The sequence below is a fragment of the Hermetia illucens genome, chromosome 2, assembly GCF_905115235.1.
Source record: "Hermetia illucens chromosome 2, iHerIll2.2.curated.20191125, whole genome shotgun sequence".
NCBI classification, from domain to species: Eukaryota; Metazoa; Arthropoda; class Insecta; order Diptera; family Stratiomyidae; genus Hermetia; species Hermetia illucens.
This window is the reverse complement of record NC_051850.1, coordinates 183795371-183817068: the sequence shown is the minus strand read 5'-3', so window position 1 is coordinate 183817068 and position 21698 is coordinate 183795371. Positions and strand designations below refer to the sequence as shown.

Here is a 21698-nt window from a genome sequence, read left to right as displayed (position 1 = left end):
CTACCGTTGAATAAATTTTTTGACAATTCTTAAAGGGCATCCAATAGCACACATTCATGGTTTCGCCCAATCCCTCAATGGTTGAACTGTTTTCACGGCACGGAATCTGACAAGAGGTCACCAGATCCCCAAACAACAGCGATCCCTCCCCCTTGCTCTTGGAAGCAAGGGTCTTTCGAAAGTGTAGCAGATCAAAATGTGCCAGGACGAAAAAAGGGTAAACGACCGGTAGGGGAGAGGGTAGCTGGTACGTACGTATAGGATGCATCTGAATCGCACGGGGAAATATGGTTAACACAAAGCTATGATATATGTGTAACGTAAAGTAACTCAGAGCTTGCTATCGAAGACTAATCGAGTAACTAATTTACGAACCAATTTACCGAAACTACGATACTATTTCAAACAGGCGTACAGTCATTGGTTTGTCACCCGTAGGCGACGTAAACGGAAGGCGAAAGTGACAGTCGGTAGGTCACACATTGAGGAGAGACGAGAATTTCAGTGCTGGCTAGGCGATGTAGTGGAATTCGAATTATAGTTAAGTATTGAGCATCAAGGACCACCATCAGCTTAAAAAAATTCCCCGCAATTGCAGTTACTGCAGATCTATTGCTTCCACTCGTACGGAAATCCTGGGAATCCGAGACCTACCCCAGAAAGAGAGGAAGGGGATGACCGTTAAGATTCCAAAAAAGGGCACACATATTTTGAGTGGGACCATTGGATGGGTATCTATGTGCTCTCTTCCGTCGCAAAGATAACAGGAAGTGTATCTGGAGTACCAGGGTTCCATTCTGTTACCAATATTATTTCTTCTTGTTATCGGAGACGTTCTTTAATGGACGATGACATTTTTCCAGAAACACCTCGGCAACAGGATTGGGAAGAAGTAATTTGTGGTAGAGATGGATTGGTGATGTATGAAGTATTACAAAATTAATATCACCTTAAAATGAAATATCATATTACCATCACCGAGCATGATCAAAACATCACAAAATAATATAACATCACCTAGCAATGCCGCATTGCCTAGCATTAACGCATCACAATATCAGTGCATCACCTTGCATTTCTGCATCATCTAGCATCAGTGCATTACCTTGCATTACCGGATCATTTAACATCAGCACATTACCTTGCATTATCACATCACCTAATAAGTAATGTTTTGCAATGTAATGTCAAATTACAAAGCATCACCGCTCTTCGTAGCGCAAGTGGGGCAGATGCCGAGCTGATGTCGATGCCGAGTATCGCTTGTGAATCTATTTTTGTTATGGTTGCTTATTCTCTTGGCTGCCTTGCATCTGCTTAGGCTGGTTTTGGGTTGGCTGCAAGTATTCCTGCAGCTAGATGAAGCAGCGCAAAAAGTCGGCCTAAGAATTAATGAAAAGAAAACAAAATTCCTTGCCCCACCAAGAAGACAGGCGTCAATACGACAAAACCTGACAATGGGCGATTCTAACCTTGAAAAATTGGACAACTTTGTATACTCAGGAGTAAACATAGCGAAGGATGGTTATGAAAAGGACGAAGCTCAGCGACGAATCATCCTTCTCAGTCCTACGGATAATGAAAAATGAAAGGGGGCACAAAAAAACTAAGCTCATAATTTATAAGACCATAATATGACCTGTGCTACTGTACGACTGTGAAATCCATCGACATAACATAAGTTCTGCGTCGAATACTTGGACCGGAAAAAGATGGAGCTGATTGGCGAATCGGATACAACCATGAGTCCTACCAGCTCTATAAAAACCCAGCAGCATCGGTGGTAGTAAAATTGCAGTGGGTGGGTCACACAGAACGAATGAATGATAAGCGAACACCTAACGGAGTATTCAAAGGCACATCCGAAGGACGCCGCCCTGTAAGAAAACCACGCAAAGAGTAGAGGATTCGGTGGATGAGGTTAGTAAAAAGTTGCTGAAGTTTTCCGACTGGAAAACCTGATCGAAGGGCCGAGATGGTTGCAGAGAGTCTATCCTGGAATCCAAGCGCCGAACTGGCCTGTCGTGCCATTGAAGAAGAAGAAGAAGGATTTGGGTACAAGGAGCAGAATGCAGAATGCAGATTAAATATAGTCAACACATAAACGAACATTGAAAATTATTTGTTTGATTTTGAAAAATATGTACAATAAAACAGACAACTTTATATAGGAGCCTAGAAGTGTCAAACTCCTCTTCAAGTACTAAAAATCCGACTAGGGATCACTAACCACTACCAGCCAGAAATAAAACCTGATCTAGAATATCCACATGAAAAAAGTGATGCTATTGCAAACGTCCTTGAGCATTTTGAGAGAAAGATATCCCGAAAGTCGTGATCGGAACATGACAAAATGATAACTGCAGGTGCTAACTTAGGAGAAACACTTTGGCACCAGAGGAAGCAGATGCGAATAGGAAATCTGCTCTCAGGAAACAATCCTCTCCATTTGCATATCAAACTCATGCAATGCTATGTGTTCGCCCGTGTTTCGACTTAATTTACTGTTCGGCTCCACCTTTGCATACATTTCGCTTTCCGCCTCTGTTGCCACCTCCCAATGTATCTACCAACAATCCCAGACACAATTGCTAAGGACATCCTGCAAATACATATCTCCGCTGGACAAGAAGGACTTTGTCGGCTTGTTCGAGACGATAGTCCGTCTAAGTACAGAATTTAATCCCCAAGCGAAAGACAACTTTTCTTTCTGAGGAGCTTTTCTTATTTCATCTCATCTTAAATCCGCCCTCGTGTTCCCTTTGCAAGGTTCCTGGATAGCTTATTCGTTAAAAAGATGAACAAAATAAAGTTTTTCTCTCTCTGGCGTTTCGATTGCTCCTTATGCACACCTGGACAGAGCAAACGTTTTGCCATTTTCCCGAGTTTTTCTTGGAAAATGACAACAACATGAAATGCCTTTTTGAGTTGTGCACGTTGTAGATACGTTAATAATTCAAGATAATGAAATTTAGAAGACTCAACAGCATCTAAAGGAGATATTTCTAAGTAGGAGCTGAAAACTTGCATACGTGCATATATTGAATGAAGAGTTTGAAGTGGGTGTTGGGAATAGTGTGAATGCTTCTTCAAGGAGTTTAGTTTTTAAGATGGAACGGAAAATGTTGCAGGATTTTCTATGAATCTTAAAGTAGAGCGAAACTACGCAGAAGGTCCAAAGCCGAAATAGAGCTAGAATGAGGCCAAGTTTTCATACGACGTCCATTCATTTAGATAGACTGACGCGGAACATAGCTACCCGAGGCCAACCTATCTCTCACTGAGGATGAGCTATCCCTCCTCTGGGGCGGTGCGTGGCTCTTCAGGGGCCAAGCCTCTCGTCTAGCAAGAGGTGACCCTACTATTAACAAAACGCTACGGATCTAGACTGGGGAGTCGAAAAACACCTCCCCCAACCCAGGGTGTTTGGCGAACTATGCCCATTGGATAGTTTGCATGCACTGTAGATTTCCCTGTTCTAAATCCGAACTGCCTTGCGGATAAGTCCCCGGCAGCACGGATCGCTTCAGCGAGCTTCGGGTCTCCTTTACCCTTACTGATCAGCGCGAGCCTGGCCACCTTCCAGCGACAAGGACAAACGCCCTCCTTCAAGCACGCATTGAACACTTCAAGCAGCAATTCTGGCCGTTGGTGGAACACCAGTTTGTAAACTTCCGCCGGGATGCCATCAGGACCTGGCGCCTTCCTGTTTTTCATAGTGAGAACCGCTTCTTCGAGCTCTCTCTTTGTGAAAAAGGGGCAATTCATGACGCTTTCCGCGCTATTTACATCAAGCCGTACAGGGTGTCTGGGGAACAATGCCCGCACAATGCGGTCCATCGGGTCGGTGCTCAGTATGCAGGACTTCCGCAGAGCCCCGATTTTCCGAGTGACAAGCTTATAGCCAAGTCCCCACGGGTCCTTATTTACCTCATTAACAAGATTCTGCCAGCCGCGAGCTTTGCTTTTATTTATAGCGCTGCGGAGTCTCCTTTTTGCTGATCTATATTGTGCCTTGATGGCGCATGCCTCCTCGTTGGCGTACAAACGTTGTGCCAAACGGCGGAGCTTATGACACTCTTTCCGTAGGTCGGCAATTTCTGCCGTTCACTAGTACATAGAAGGCTTGTCGTGCCTAGGGCCTCTACGAGGCATGGAAGCCTCACACGCCGTCGTTATCAGATTCATCACTGAATTTACGACGGTGTCAGCTGCGACACTACCACCCCCCGGAGTGCTCCCCAGCGCGGCCCTACTTGCTCCAAGAGTTTCGACGAACCTTCCGATGTTCATCCTCGCGACATTCCACACGCAGGGGGAACGTCGTGTTGGTGCTCGCCGGCAAGTAACGTCAAACACTCCGAACGCAATGTACTGATGACTACTTGCCGAGAAGTCTTCTAGGGATCGCCCCCCCGTCCACCGATGATGCCAGAGATTCCGACGCAAAAGTGATGTCAGGAATGCTTCCTTCACAACCTGGGCGCCGAAACGTTGGCGTGGATCCGGTGTTTAAAATTACGAGCCCGGTTCTCGCCGCCATTTCCAGAATCCGCTTCCCTCTGGAGTCTGATTGAGGCATGCCCCATTCAAGAGACCTGGCATTAAAATCATCGCCAACCAGGATTCGTCCCTCCGTGCTTGAAACGGCGTCCTCCAGAGCATCAAGCTGGCGCCGAAAGTCCGGCATCGTCTCATTCAGCGTCAGGTAAACGCTAAAAAACGTTATCCCTAAACACCGGATCCAGACGAACCCGTCCCCCCGGCCTTCGGCAAGAACACGAAGTCGAACGTTGTCCCGAACCCAGATGGCAGCGGTGCCCGATAAGTCGAGATACCATGAGGACAGGTCCTTGTTTCGGTATTGCTCGTTGATCAGCACTGGATCAGCATTTACTTCCGCAGCGAACTGTGCTAGCAACTGGTGAGCGGTTGCACTCTGGTGCATGTTAATTTGCAAAATGCGGATCATGGCATTCGCACCCTAGCCCTCTCCAATTCCGTCCTGAAGATCGGACACCGTCCCGAGCCCCCAGTGTGTGCGACACTTTCACCAGACGCGCCACGATCCCTGCAGAGAACACAACTCTCGCTTTTCTTCCAAGTCTTCGCTTGATGACCCACTTGGCCGCATCTCCGGCATGCTGTCCTCCTGTCCAAATCCTTGCAAGCTGCTGACGTGTGTCCATTGTCCATAGTGGAGACTATCCGCATTCGTACCCTGCATACTACCCATCCGATTTTGATTCTTCCGCTGTTAAGAAGTTTCCTCGCATCTTGCTCGGGGACTTCCACCACGGCGAGTTTTTGGTGTCGAGTATTTACAGAGGTAATACCTACCCGGGCATTGGTTACCTCTGGACAATCACGCTTTAGCGCCTCCTCTACTTCGACCTTTTCTGTGAGGCAGTCAAGATCCCGTATTTCTAGAGAGCACATGGGTTCTAGGCTGGAAACAAGAGCCTTTTCCTCCAATAGCCCCTTAACCGCTTTGCAGAACGTGCTCTTGTTGGTCGTCCTTGGGCCCAGTTCGACGAGAACTCCACCACTCCTCGTTTTCCGTATCGAAGACACCTCTGCTCCGTTCTCTTCGGGTTTCATCCTGTAGCGGATTTCACTAAGGACTTCTGCAAATGTCTTGTCTTTCGTCGGCTTAATGAGCAGAGCCGACGGTCTAGTCCTTCTTTGCTTAAGCCTCACCAAAAAGAACATCCGAATCATAGTGGGAATTCTCACTGGTAATTCTCGGCTGAACTATCACCTACGGAAGCTAGGGATATCTACGGACAGTACCTGCAGGTTTTGTGAGGAGTATGAAGAAGCCTCTATACACGTCGTGGGACAGTGTCCGGCACTTGTGCAAAGTAGGTTGAGGCATCTGGGAGAACACTTAATACCAAACGCAAAGCTGAAAGATCTGGTAGCCGGGATTAATAGGTACACTATAACCAGTAAATGGGGCACAATAGTTCTTTAAGGACGCGGTGCGACTTTCCCTTAACAGAATAATAATAATTAGGTTGATACGAACCCTAAGACTTTATACGCTATGGAATATGTCAAAATAAAGGAGATACCATAAATTACATGGATTTTAAGGAAAAATAAAATCTATGCCCCTAACCCCAACCGCAGGATGGCTTATCGTGGATGGACCCAGGATGAGAGCAAAGAAAAGCTTTGAAGATGACCAAAACTAGCGAAGCCGACGACACAAATTCTTCTAAATTTCTCCAGATATCCTTTCTAATTTATTCGAATCATAACTTCTTTTCGCCTCTTTTATTCCGCTACATTTAATTTTAATTTCCGCCATAAAATTAAATAAAATCACGCCATTACATCGCCAACTCTGAAGCGGTTCGTTTCGCATTTCTGCAACTCTTACTGCGATTATCCCCCCGGATTCAGTCACGGCCATCCCCCTGGCCTGGTCTCCTTCGGCGGTTCATCCCGCGATATGAATGGATATAAATTCTAAAAGCAATATACTCCCGAAAAACGTGCTTATCCTATTGCTTACCTTTGGATGTGCTCGCCTAGGAAATGCTACTTTGGGGTCGACCTGCAATAAAAAGCGAAGCGAAAATTATATTTTTTTACATTCGAAATACTTATCAAAATAATGTAGCGAAAAAGATGATTTATTTTTAATGTTTTTAGTCCTTTTTTATGAGCTTATCGTACACTTTTGACGCTGAGCTACGTCGAACCTCGGGAAAGTGTGAAAGGAAATGGGCAATAAAAAAATGAAGAGCTGGAGACCTGTAATGCTGCTAGTGATCGCTAATTGAAATTTGTAAGGATGACAAAGGACACATTTGAAACAGAATCATCAACTTTATCGTACGGTCTTTAAGGATATTATTCTCCCATTTTTGATTTACTGATAAAGTGCCTCGTCAGACATTCAGGACACACGAACGAACATCAGATCCTGAGTAGCCTGTGAGCAATAGACTGGGGGGGACGGAATAAAGAATTTTTATTACTAAAAATACGAAAGGGTGGAAAATTCATGAAAATCATAACCCGCAGTCCCATCATCACGCATACATGAGCAACGAAGGCAACTATCTAAAAGTTTAGGGAAGAAAATAGAATACGCAGCAGGCGAACAACCACCCGTCCTGCAAGGAACCTTGCTGGTAACTATATCCACTTCAACTCTACCTTTTGCATTCCAGCTTGTGCACCTTTTCCGCCTACGCCGCCCCCTCTAATTTCACGTAAATAAAACATGACCAGTGCGTGATATAAAAAAGGATACGTAAATAAATTACTATAATAAAATCGCAGGAAACAATGAGGGCCAGGATGTAATTGAGATTCTTACACTGCCACTAGGTGGTAATAGACAGTAATGGGAGCCTACACTGGGAAGTGGGACGGTTTTATTGAGGTTTTTCTTTCTGGATGAGGACCTGTCCAATTTCAACACGTTCACATGAAAAATTACATGCAATTTAGAAATAGATTAAATAATCGGAGTGGGCAATAATCGTTATTTATAGCAGTGATAACAGAAGGCTTTAATGCGTGCAGATTAGAAATAAAATATGCTCAGGTATTACGGGCATTAAGTGCCGAGTTTACTTATAAATTAATCAATTGCAGGTGTCACTCCCATTTTGTCTGTTTGACACTGATTTGATAGAGGATACTCCAGATTTGTGGTAGATAAGCATTTATTGCACAGCTCCTAGATAGAATCTTCAGATACGGTGCATTACCCAATTACGACGCAATCCTGCAATCCTGAAGTGAATTTTTAATATTACACGTAAGGTAGAACTAGCACTTTAAAAGGACCACTGGATTAATTGTTACCAAGAACCCAAAACCAAAAAGAAACACGAGAGAAGGATAAAACTCGTTGTCCAAGGACTCGGGCTACCAATATTGACAGCTATTGGGAGCATGTAAGCGGACTCTCCAAAGCAACGCCTCAGTGGTAAATAATTTCGGCTCCATATTATCTAATGTTATCATCATATTTGGAGAAGATTTCCAAACGAAGAACGACCTTACCAAGAACACAAATATCAAAGGCAAATAGGGTGAACTGAAAGGCGATTGCGACACTCATGGAAATTGTTCAACAGAGCCAACCCTACGACCTGGAGATTGACCAAAGCAGGAGAGGCTTGTTAACTCCGAGATATTTTTTTATCGTACACGCAGGTAGGAAATCTTAGAAAGACACATCTTCCCTACCACCACCGCATCAACGCCGGAGGTAGAGCTCGTAAATGTGGGATTCGCACCTACTAAAAACCACTCTTGATCTTTCGAGCCCAGCGAGACCATCATTTAGGTATTACTTCTCGGGGTGGGTTTGCTTTTAGGCACTTGTCCTCCGCCAAAAAGGCAGGCTTCCCTCTCTCTTTCCTTCTTCTGTATTTTCACGAATGCGGAGGAAACCATAAGCCTGCCTTTCTTCGACCTCAGCATCTCCACAACTAAGTTGTGAGGAACTAGGTGATGTGGTAGTTGTTCTCTCTATGTTTCTGCCTTGCCTTTTGTCAAATTCACGACCACGCATATTGCATCTACCATAGAGTGGGTATGCCGGAAACCAAATTCACGCTCTCACAAACCATTGTTGTTTTTAATGATGAGTCTGGGAGTCTGTTGTAGGTGACACTCTCCATCATTTTCCCGATGTGATGCATGCTCTCCAAGTGGTTTGATGGGTTTACGAAGCAACAACTTTTGTTTTTTCCACTGGGCATGTAATGTTCCTTCTTTTAGGCACGCCTCGACAATGTTAACGAAAAGGTCGGGCCTAGTCTCCACTGCCCGCTTCAAAACTCTGCTAAAGATGTCATCCAAATCTGTTGTTGTCGCTGATCCTACTACCTGTTTCCCACTACTACCCCAACCCCCAACTAAAGCCATGTCATCTATAAAGTTAAAAAGCGTAGGTTATGCAAGCTTGGGAAGACCATGATATTCCACAGCAAAAGGTCTAGTATCGAGCCTTGTGGTAATCCTTGCTGTGACGATTGACTCTTTGGGGCCCCATCCGTCCCGTAATTTTCAACCAGGATTGCTAATTACCCGGCAGCATTTACCGTCAGCAAACGACCCTTTAATTCGGTTTTAATTGGCGAAATTGATGGATTTTGACATTCGGCATAGCAGCCGCCATGCTTATTGCATCCTCCGTAGAGTGGAATGCCGAAAACCATGCCAAGCCTTTGCTACTTTCAAGGAGGGGTGGCGATCTTTTTTAGCTGATTCTCCCGGCCAATTCGGGAGATATTATGCTGGATCTCTAGGTAGTTTTTTTAGTTACAGCAGGGAATACTCCTTCATTTAGGCACTTCTCGAGGGCATTAATGAAAATGTCTTGACTGCCAGCTTCAAAGTTCTGTTAAGAATACCATCCAGAGCTAAGGCCATATTGTCGCAGATTCTACTATATATTTCCCGCGAATCCTCTGCAGTTACTATAGGTATTATCCCCTCGTTGAACTACACAACCGTTTGCCTTCCCTTATTTTCGGCGTGAGGAAACCTAGTGGTAACAATTCGCAGACAAGTTCCCTGGGGTAATTTCCATAGCGTTTTCATTACCACCGTAGTAGGCCTCACCTGAATGGTATGGTGACCTCAATCATTGCGGAGTCGGTCAGGAAATAATCGCACAGTCTATTATATTTACGAATTCGAGGTAGATACCAACAAATCCAATTGGAGAATCAACGGTATAAGCATGTGGCCAGCAAGATATACAATATACCATAAGTCAGTTGACCCGGTTTTGTATAATCAAAGACAAACGGTGTATATTTGGGCAGCTACTACGCCCCACCAAGCCTCATATTATCTGAATTTGCGGCTTTCTGTGGCTTCAATGCGTTTAGCCTGAAGATAAGATGAATGAAGGAATGAACTTGGTAAACATCAGAACATTTGAAGAAGTAGTTCGACGTTTCACGAAACCATGCTATCACAATAAGACCGCTGTGGAACTCGCAGCTTTGCGTATGACCAACGCGCAGCTTACCAGCCTGACACATAAACAATTTAAAAGGCCAGTCACCAACAGTAGCCATGAGCGCCCCCGTTCAAGAAGGCCTGGCCCGGAGTCAAAGACTTGTTACTCTTAGTATCATACCAAATACGCTGTCCTGGTTCAACGCTGTAGCCAGCCGTGCCCTTTTCCGGCTGAAATCGCTTGTGCCGGCAAGTCGGGAAATTAACGCCCGCTGGTAATGTACTCAGCGACCAACAGCGGCACTTCCCCGGAGAGCCGTCTCTATGTATTGGATCGTAGCACTGCAGCTCATTTCCTGGTGGATTCCAGCTCCATGCTCTGCATATATTGCCAGGGCAGTTACCAAACATAGTCTCGTGATGCAGGCAATCAATTTGACCCCCATCACCGCCTTCGCCTGAACCTGCCCAGACCATTCCACTGGCCATTCATCATCGCCCATGTTCAAATAGCCATCCTGTACTTAAGCACCACGGATTAATAATTGACTTACGGCTCCGTTGCCTCCTCGAACACCTCACCAGTCTTTTCGCGATCTACAGGCTCCGCCCAGCACCACAAATTCACACCATCACCACAGTCTGATTTCAATTGACGTTTTGAGACCTTTCCGAGGACGAGTATAGGCAAATTATCGCCAATTATTCAAAAATTGCCTTTTTGACAGGAGAAATGGCAACCTTGCTAGATCTGCTAATTCACAGATCATCATCAATGGACCAATGGTTTTCGCACACCCTCGACCCTCACGGTAGAACGTCTCATCGCAGCTAAGCAAGAGGTCGACCTTGTTTTGAAGCGTGGTGTCATTCGGCCGTTTTCGAGTCACGTCGGAACCGGTAGCCAGTGCCCAGAATAGAGGATCTGCTTCAGGAAATTATCGGCTCCGTATTTTTGATCATCCACCTGCTACGAGCCTTTTACTACGTTCCGGTTGCTCCTGAGCACGTTTCGTAAAACAACTGTCACTACGCCCTTAGGCTTGTTTAATTCGTACATATTCTAATGGGGCTGAAAAATGCAGCTCAAACACTGCAGTGGGTTTTAAACCACTCCTTCAAGAATTTGGATTCCGGTCGCAGCTATTAAGATGACATTCTGGTTTTCTCTAATGTCCCGGAATAGCATCAACATCATCTCGAGGAAATTCTTTCGCTACTACGAGGAGCCAAGCTCTAATTCAGCTGGGACAAATGCGAAAACGGCCAGCCTGAGGTCGTATTCGCTGGATACTACACCACCAGAACCCAAAAACCAGGCAAAGGATTTCCCGGAGCTCACACACTCATCGGAGATAAGACGGTTCCTCCGCGTCATTAATCATTATCGCTGCTGCGCTCCGCATGCGCTCAGTTCCAGGTACAGCTAACTGAACTACTCAAAGACTATACGAGCAAGAGGTCCAAAATCAGTTGGACAATGGAGGGTGACTCCGCGTTTTTAGCGTTGCAAGTAGGGTATCACTTCTGTTGCGACTTTAGCCTATCTATCATCCACTCAAAGGACAACTTTGAACAACAACGCCGTTAGCATAGATGTCGATGAGGCCTTAGAATAAAGCGAGCAGGCTCCATTAGGCCTAATCTCAAGGAAGCTGTCAAAGGCTGAGCAACGGTATTCCGCATTCGACCGCGAATTCATCGACGTTTTCGCTGCCGCCAAGTGCTTCCAACGGAGGGACGCTAGTTCGTGATATACATCGACCATTACCTGCTTACCTTCGCGCTGAAACAGTGCTGCGACAAGACTTCACCATGTCAGACCAGGCAACTCAACTTCGCCGGCCTGGTGAGCAAAACGTTAGTGCAGGCGCTCTATCTCGCGTGGAGACGGTCTCTATGTCTACCACATTGCGTTCCTGAGCTTTTAGCGAGGCGCAAACGAAAGACGAACGTTTACCGTATCTCATGGTCAGCCCTAATATCAAGTTTCGCTGACTCGAGTTGGACAGCCAAGCGACCTACTACACAGAGTTCAACGGTATGATCAAGCGATTTTTACCAGTTTCGCTTTGCCGCAAAGTTCACCAACTGGCACACTCTAATGACAGGCAAGCGTGTAGCACTTAGATTATTTTGGCCGGTTGGTCTCCGCAAGGACGCTTGCTCTGGGTTAAATTCTGTGTACCATGCCAGTTCTCAAAAGTACACTGTCAGAACAGAACAGAGAGTTCGTAAATTTCAAAACTCCTGACACTCGCTTTGATCACATCCACGAGGATCTCATCAAGGCTTCTTTCCGCGATGGCTACGGGAGTTGTTTTCCTACTATTGATCGATAGTTTTAGTCCTAGATACGACGGCTCCCATCATCGCACGGGCCATATTCGATCATTGGATTTCTATTTTCGGTACGTCTCTGTACTTCATCGCCAATTTGCCTTGCTCGTCCATGTCAACTGCCCCGTGGGGGCAAAACATGTCCACATGACATCTTTGCCCAGGCCAATGAAACGGTGCCGCCAAAGATTCCATGCTTCGAGTGCTTCCAATAGTCCTGTTTGGGCTGCGCACCACTTACAAAGAGGGTCTGGAAGTTTCTTCGATTGAAATGGTCATTGGCTTATCGCTCCACATTCCGGGCGAGTTCATCGGCCCCAGGATAAACCAGTTAGCTCCAAGGACTTTATCGCCGACTTGCGCAGCCTCTTTAAAGCTATACGTCCAGTACCAGTTTTTAAGGATTTGACCATCTGCAAATACATATTCCCCAACATCGATACCATCAAAAAGGTTCTGTAGCGGCCGTATACCGCCCAGATCGAGCGATAAAACGTTTTAATGCCCAAATGTTCCTCGTAGACGCTAAAGGAGTCGCAAAGATCCTCTTTTTACGAACCTCTTGATACCTGCTTTTCTCGAATGGACAAACGCCCAATTTTCGCAGGTTCCACCGTCTCAGCCGCCGTATACCTAGTCACCTCAGGAACCAAAACATCTGTCCTCTAATCTAAAGCTTTCGGATCTACAGTCAATTCCATCGGTTCTTCGACAACACAATCACAGCATCATGGCTCCCAAGAGGAGGGTCACAATTTCACTTCTTTTGCCGGACGCGAAGGTCATTGAGGAGGAAATAGCTGTGGGGCCGCCAACGCTACCACCGCCAGCTCAAGGAAACATTGGTCCTGTACGAGATTTACGCTTGTAAATTACTTGAATCGTAGCAGTCCTAGGGGTCAGGTGTGAACCCTTTCGCTGTGCTTATGACGTTTTTTTTCGCACTGACCTTCGTTTTCGGGAAACTATTTTACAATGCTAGCAAATGTAATACGTACTATTAAAGAAAAGGACTAATTTCTATTTTATTACAAACAAGGGCAAGGACTAAATGGAACATACGAAGGACAGGATCTCTCTTATCATTAGGAAAGTTTGACTGTCAAAATACGATAAGTCTGTGCTCTCTGAGCTAAGTAGATACCGCCTAAAAAAAATAAGTTTTGATACCTCCAATATGGGGTATCCTTTTCAACAGGAGCTTAAACGTTATAGCTGTCAAGATTTATTGTCTGTCATTATTTCCCTGGAATTCCTAAAAAAATGTCCTAAAACTTTCCTCAACGCGTGAAAATACTCGGCTATTTGTTGTACCATGAGGCATTGAATTTTCCAGACTGGAAAATAATCGCCAAATTTTCATTAGCCTGCTCCCACACCACTTGAACCCTATCCTTTTTAACCCTTCCAAACAATTCAAATCCCTTCTGCTATAAACTTTATGATTTACAATTCTCTTTGTTGCTTTATGTCAGCCTCTCACCGTCAAAGATGTTTCGATTTTAGTGGCACCATTAGCCAAGCTTTAAAGGATATGAATTAGGTCCTTTGCCATACAATAGCTAAATTTTTCAAAGAACTGCGAAAAATTAATGGAATAAATATAATCACAACAATGACCCAAGATCTGTTCCATAAGAAATAAGGACCAGGGTAATACGCATTAAAGGCTTTAAGCGTCGTTATTAATTTAAAAATCCTCCGCGCACTAATTCGTTTATGGGAATTTTTCAATTTATTGTGCAGAGAGAGGATGGCGACCCCCGGGCTTGGAAAGGGACGAGACGATTTGCTGCCCTTCACAACGAATTATTGGAAAAGTATTTTCAATGAAATATCAAAGTTAGTCGGTGAGCGGTGAAAAATCGCTGAATGGAAAATCTGGAGCTGCCCCGTGCTCCGCCTGGCAACCGAGGGTTCTGCGTTTTTTGAATGGAAATCGTTTTGTAATTAATCTAATGCACTCTGTTCTGCTGGTATACAAAGGCAGCTCCTCGGCCTCGGGACCTCTATCCTTTCACCCTCGCGGTCAGCTCTGAAATGTAATTGGATCCTGTAGGACTTTTGGTGCAATTTCAGGTTTCTAATTTGCTTCGATGACCTTAAACTAGTGAGTTAATGTGATGGGTTTTTTTAGTAATTCACGGAGGAAGTAATTTTGTTACTGCATATGTGCGGCGCAAACAAAAACCAAAATGAATCCAAAAAAGGCACGAAGGCTCTATGGTCTTGTGATATCCTCCGGATCTGCTAGACCGTGAAATCGTGGACTCGGAATGAATGGACTCATACCTGTGGCTGGGAATTTAAGCCAAGTAGGGCCAACTGTGGACTATTTCATGCACTTCGTCGTCTTTACGTTGTTTAATCAATGAGATACTAGTGCGGTCCATCAAACAGCCCCTGTTCGTCTGCCCAGCCAATTGTAATTAGCAGACCAATTCGAAAATAATAACATAAAAGGAAGTTCGGATTTCCCATCTCTGACCGACCATAACTTCTTCAACTGGAGTCAAGTGAATCTGCTTCCCAGTTCGCCGTTTATCTGCGTCGTTTTATCGCCCTTCCCCCTGACAGTGTCGAATCGAGTGTGTCCTTCGCATTTAAGACATTTAGCCACTATTTCAAAGCCCTCGGGCTATCTAAATCCTCTCCAAATCCTCAAAATTAATTCCTCCTGGCCTGAACGGTGGGTTGAGTGTTCATCGGTCGACTAAAAGGACAATGAGGAGGGCCTGTGAAAACCAATTACTGAAAAAACAGGACCATGGCAAGGACTCTATCTTTTATATTTTAAAAACCGAAAGACTAGGCAAGAGAAAGTATTTCTCCACACTATTCCCGCTTCCCCATTAGCCAAGTGGAGCTCATTCGGGGAAGGGATGTTTCGACTCTAAAAAGTCCTAAGCAATCAAATGAGAAAAAAGTGCAAATTGCGAGTGAAAGCGCGGCAAGAAAATAATTCGAGAAAAGGAAAAACTGTAATGAATCGACTGAGGGCAGCAGTGGAAATAAAAACTGATTATGAAAATTTGCTGATTTTTCACACTCCATCCATTATGCCAGGGATTTTTATGTCTGCATATAAAAACGGTCAAATGGGGCATATTGCTTGCTGCCTAGGATTATTTTTTAAACAGATCCCTCAGAAGTGCTGATAAAGTTATCAACTGGAAATTGCCGTCGGAAAGATAATTTGGTAAAGCGCGGGTTGGACACAAGACCTGAGCTTCAGTTGCAAGAATTATTTATGTGAAAGCATTGTGATGGCGAAAAGGTCAGAATTCAAATGGAATCACGATTGCCCGTATCCTTCGTTCAACTGCGGGATGGAGCTATGTCGAGATGTATCTCATGAGCTGCTTTTACCAAGAGCTCATAATTAGGCGGATGACGCAATATGGGGGAGTCAAGAAGTATAAAAATGCTCTATAGTCATATCATGTCTGCATGGTTTTATTTAGATGGAATGAACTGCCATGGAAAGTTTTTCTTCTTAAAATAGTAACAGCGCACTGTGCATCGTTGAATTTCGAGGACTCAACAAAATTGGTCACTCAAATAGGATAGAACAACCAAGCAACACTGTCGCACAATCTATGAGCCGACCCCACTACTGACAAACGGGCAAACGGACTGGGAAGACTGAGGAGTTAAAAAATACTTCCCCTTTGTGGTACCTAGTAAAACTACCGCCACTTCTCTGCCCATATCCCCGTATCGCACCTCGATCCAGTGCCTGGAACATTTCCAGTATCTAAATTATCATTGCGTTTCCCGCGGCTGATTTTTTTCCGACTTCAGCATCTCTTCCACAAGATTATGGGGCGGGGATGACTATATTGAGGCATCGTTGAACCTCCTTCTTATATTTACAAATTTCGGACAATGAAATGAACCCTTCTTGGCATAGACAGTGCGCATTTCCACAATGGCACACAGTGCCTAACCTGGTACTGTCCTATATGCGTTGCACACTTTGACTGCAATTGGTCGGTATGCAAAAGTCACCCAATTCCGATTCACAGTGGGGTCCAACACTCTCGTCCAGACCAAAGCCGAATACTTCTTCTTTTTCTTCAGTCTTTGTCCCGTTCACAAGCGGGGTCGGCTCGTTGTGATCAGTTTCGCCATTTAGCTTTATCGAATGCCTGATCTGGGTGCAATCTCAAGGCCTTTAAATCCCCATCCAGCGTATCAAGCCACTGTTGTTTCGACCTGCCTTTTGGTAGTTTACCACCGACTTCGATGTTCAGACCAATTTTGGCAAGTGAATTCTCGTTAGCACGAATTGCGTGACCATACAATCGAAGACGCCTCTATCGTAATTTTTCCACGATCCGCCACCGCCGCCCATTGTCTTTTATAGTCGGCCAACACTTAGAACCATAAAGGGCGACAGGACGGACGACATTGCGGTAAGTTTTAAATTGGTCGGTATACTCTCGTCCAGACCAAAGCCGCATACTTCTTCTTTTTCTTCAGCCTTTGTCCCATTTACAAGCGGGGTCGGCTGGTCGTGATCGGTTTCGCCATTTAGCTTTGTCGAATGCCTGATCTGAGTGCAATCTCGAGGCTTTTAAATCCCCATCCAGCGTATCAAGCCACCGTTGTTCCGGCCTGCCTTTTGGTCGTTTACCACCGACTTCGATGTTCAGACCAATTTTGGAAAGTGAATTCTCGTTAGCACGAATTGCGTGACCATACAATCGAAAACGTCTCTCTCGTAATTTATCCACGATCGGTACAACCCTATAACGATCGAGGATATCCTCATTTCGGATGTGATCAAAACGTGTCATACCATTGGTCCAGCGTAACATGTTCGTCTCCATTACCACACGACGCCGTTCATTGTCTTTTATAGTCGGCCAACACTCAGAACCATAAAGGGCGTCAGGACGGACGACATTGCGGTAAATTTTAAATTTGAGACGTTCGTTGATACGTCGATCACAAAGTACAACATTAGGACTGATTTCATTACCCCCGAGATAAGCAGCCTGAGGCTATTTTTAGGTCCCCTGGCACTAGAAATGAAATGACTTTTGCTGCCTTTTTTCGCGCATAGTCCAAATACTCATTGAAGCTAAACTTGACATCGATCACTGTCCCCAGGTAATAATGACCGATTTTTAGGCGAGCTAATGGTTACCAATCCGGATTTTGACAGTATTGTTTTCCCTGCGTTTATCAATAAGGATCACCTCCGTCTTTCGCTCGCCAGGTGCAGTTTCACCATTCGGGACCATGTTTTGATGTTGTGATTAGTTTCACTTCCATAAACTTCCACGTCTTCGGGGCGCTTCGTAACAACATCCACCGCCAGGGCATCTGCAAAACCATTCAACGATCCTTCTTCTAGCACCCGAAAGCCAAGTGTTCCCATCATATATTATGTTCGATAGCAGAGGATGCAATATGGAACATTGGGAAACAGTTGCGGTCCCAATGTTGACCCGACCACCGTCTAGTACCAAAGAAGTCTCTTCGAGATTTAGCTCTCAATTATCTGAGCTATGCAAGAGGGAATATCCAGTTTGGTCAAGGTGCCCTTAATCCAAATCCATTTGGCCGAATTTAAGGCATTCTTGATACCTTGACGCATCATTAACCAACTACCGGCCCTTTCCGAGGCAGATTCATGACCGCTTCAACCGGATCGTCGATAGAATGGGCTCTCCGAAACCCACATTGCCGTTTCGATACACCAACCGCTAGATAGACGAACAGAACCAGCGTGCTGTATACCACTCTCTCCACTATCTCATCTGCGTAGTGTCTAAAAGACAGATAGGACCATATAGAAAGGGTGCACCAGGTAGTTTTTGGGGCTTCGGTAGCGATCTTTGTCTTTTCAACTAGGCGGAAAAAACTCATTCCATCATGCACGACTCAAATGTGCTTATAAAGCATGTGGGCCAGATTTTACCATCCCGAAGCCTGATTATCCCTAATTCGTCCACAGATATTTTGTTTCACCTCGGTCACCCTGAGAATCGAGAAAATGTCTTGTCGACTCTTTGGCGAACGTAACCCGTTCGTTACTTGGGGTGATTTTTTCCAAGCAATCTTGTCCATTGTAACCTCGTAATCACTACCCCCTTGTTTCATATTTACCTTAAGGCACAACTGCAAATATGCAGTTTCCCATAAGCGGAAGATTGAAGAATTTTTTCTGCAGCTGCTGATATTCCGGCTTCCCTTCTGTCCTTTGAAAAAGTCTGTTCGCTCGCATTCCTGATGATCTCAACAGTGGTTTAATCGGTGGTTTGGTTATCTACTATCATGAAAAAGCCGTCCAGGCATTAAGGGTCCCATGGCTCACCAGACCCAGTTTTTCCAGCGTTTCTTCCTTCGGGTCGTGACCATATTCTAAAGCCACCATGGAAGGCTTCTCCTCGAAAGTTCCAGTGGGCTAGTCAGCTCCCCAAGTTTTTCATTTCTGGTGCGGATTCGAATGTGCCCTCCTCTGTTTCTGATGTCGAAAAAAAAACGTCCGACTTTCTAACCCCTAAAAAATAGCCAACGAGGTGCCACTTACAAACTGGTGCATCAGTTCGAGGTATATCTCCGTAACACTAACAACCAGGTGATAACACATAAGAAGGGAGATCTTGGGAGGCCGAGCAGCGGAGTCAAGCTCAGTCTTGGCCTGTTACGAGGACTATAATCAACAACGATCCATGGTTAGAAGGTACAGACCAGAAAAAGTACATCTGAGGTAAGGATATCAGATGCCACAAAGGAAACAGACCTTATTTTCACTATCTAAAGAAATGCCTAGAATCGGACAAGGCTGTCGGGATAGACTCAAATCATCAACGGCAGAACCGACAAATAGGGAAATAACAGACATCAGCCTATAAGAAAGGAATGCTCCTAGGAAACCAGAACCAGAAGCGAAGGGGCACAAGGCAGGAGACCTGGCGTTAGCTATGATGGTAAAGTTAAGGTATCTGACTTGCTATTTTGACCAAATCATTCCTAAAGCGGATACTCACACGTGAGGAGCATAAAAGGGACTTATCACGACCTCCGTCGAGCGGAGAAGCAACTTCAGAGACAAGGAAGCCTGGGAAAACCAACAGGTCTGTGAACTCGAAAAGTACAGGAAGCAACCGCACCAGGCGCGGAAGTTGTACCAACAAGTCAACAGGATGAAGCCTTATACACCTCGATGTTCATCCTGTCGACACAAAGAGGGAAATCTGATTTCCGACAGAATGGGTATATTATAGCGATGGTTTGAGTACTTTGATGAACTACTGAACAACCTGAAGATCGGCCGTTGGAGGTCCTGCCAACTGAAGACGATGGATAAATACTGCCACCACCGAGTATAGAAGCAACAGTCCGTGCAATTCATCGGCTAAAAAATCATAAGTCGCCAGGAGCCGATGGAATTACAGCCGAATTGGCTAAATATAGAGCCGACCAATTACACCAAGTGTCAACAGCTATGATGATGAAATCTGCGCATGGTTGTTGGCAGCCAATAGAGCCTATTTCAGCTTACAGAAACTGTTTCGCTTGAAACGTCTCACGATAGGGTCAAAGCTCTTACTATACAGGACTATCATCTTGCTAGTCCTTATGCAATCCCCGGAGACCAGGGTTCTTGTCAAGAAAAATTGCGAACTCTTGGCCGCGTTCGGGAGATGAATCCTTCGAAAAATGTTTGGCGGTCCACATGAGGATGGACTCCGTGGATTCCGTAGCCTACATAACGACAAAATCTATAAGCGATACCACAACCGTCAAGTTGTGGATAAATCCCGGCTCAATAGGTTGCGGTGGGCTGGTTACCTAATCCGTATGAATGAGGATGATCCAGATTGAGAAGTTTATAGGGACAATATCTATGATAGAAAAAGAAGACGAGGCAGGCCCTACCTAAGATAGAATGACGGCGTGGGTCAGGAAGCCAAGAGGCTTTGAGGGATATTGAATTGGTGCAAAACCAGGGTGCTGAGGCAGGCCTAGATCGGATACCGGTTATTTCGCCGATGATGCTGATTGAAGGTAACCACAAAGCGTAGTATCTTGGACACAGTTGGCAAATTGCTTTGAAAAGCGCATCTAGCCAAGACTGACTGGCGCAATCTGTGCCACAGGAAACTACCAACGAAGGCAATAGGTTTTTTTTTGAGCGAAGCCTCCGTAATCGATGTGATTGAGGAAGTGGTCCAAGTGGTGAATATTTACGATTTGCCGGCTGATGATAAATATCGGAGGGCCTTATCCAGTAGGTGCCCTTTGATGATGAGTGCGGTTCAGTCTATTTTTCTTTGCGGTTCCGGAATTTGGGCTGACTCCCTCAATAAGGACATGAACCATAAGCGCCTAGCATAAATACAACGGCGAGGGGCCCTGCGAGTTGTGTCCGCTGTCGAGGGCCAGAAGTAATGGCAACAGCTAGAGTTGTGCCGATAGCCCTCGACGTGCTTAGTGGAAGTTTATATCTTTCAGAAAAGGCGAGGAAAATAAAGAAGCCGCTGCTTGTGAACAGAGCATGGCAGCAACCGCGTGAAAGAAAATCGTGGGGTAGATGAACCGCACATCTTATCCATGACGTGAGGCCATAGTTCAATTGAAAGCACAGTCAAAAGCTGTGGTACTACTGGCACTACGGGGTGCCTAGTGAAGAAAGACGCAATTTAGGTTAAGTGACGTTCCACAACTGGCGTTTTTTGTGGTCGACGCATCAAAGAACGCTACAAATTCATAATTTACGGCAGTGGTCAGTGGAACTGCCATCCTCTACGGTTTTGAGTGCTGCCCGACTATAAAAAAAAATTAACGCCGCCTGGTGGTAACGGGTAGAAAGATGACAAGTTGAACCCATGGCATGGTTAAATCAGAAAGGAGGACATCTGCGGTTCATATGGAGTTGCTCCGACAGTGAAAGAGTTACGGGAGAGACGTCTTCGCGCTAATGAGAACTCATTAGGCAAGATTGGACAAAACATCGAAGTCGACGAGAAACGGCCAAGAGGCTGGTCGAAATAATTATGGCTTTATCCTCTAGATGGTAAATTGAGAGCCTCTGCACTCATCTAGATCAGACCCATAACCGGGCGGCATAACAGAACCGATCAAGGCGAGCCGACCCTGTGTGACCGAGGTAAAGGTTGATAAAAAAGAGAAGCTCTAGAGCACGTTATTCGAAAGAGGCAGGCTACTGTGAATTCCAGGAATCCCAGGAGAATGGATTGGGAATCCTACGCAACGCACTTGAGCTACAACATTGCCCACCTTCAAGGGGGCGCTGACACCAGGAGCGAACTGGAATTAGAAACGGTGGTGGAAAACCTCAACACAATCGTCATTAACGCATATGAGGCCAGCTGTCCGGCTAAGACAATCAAGTCATCAAGCGATGTACCATGGTGGAACAAGAACCTAGCCAG

The 21698-nt window shown here is 45.2% G+C and overlaps 1 protein-coding gene across 1 annotated transcript in view; it reads right to left on the bottom strand.

Annotated features, from left to right (window-relative positions):
* LOC119647856 (RNA-binding protein Musashi homolog Rbp6) overlaps positions 1-21698 on the bottom strand; it is a 1519969-nt gene that overhangs the window by 1012492 nt on the left and 485779 nt on the right. The window contains exon 4 of the mRNA XM_038049124.1: positions 6524-6565. Within this exon, the coding sequence (XP_037905052.1) occupies positions 6524-6565 (42 nt within the window). The remainder of the gene's footprint in view (positions 1-6523; positions 6566-21698) is intronic.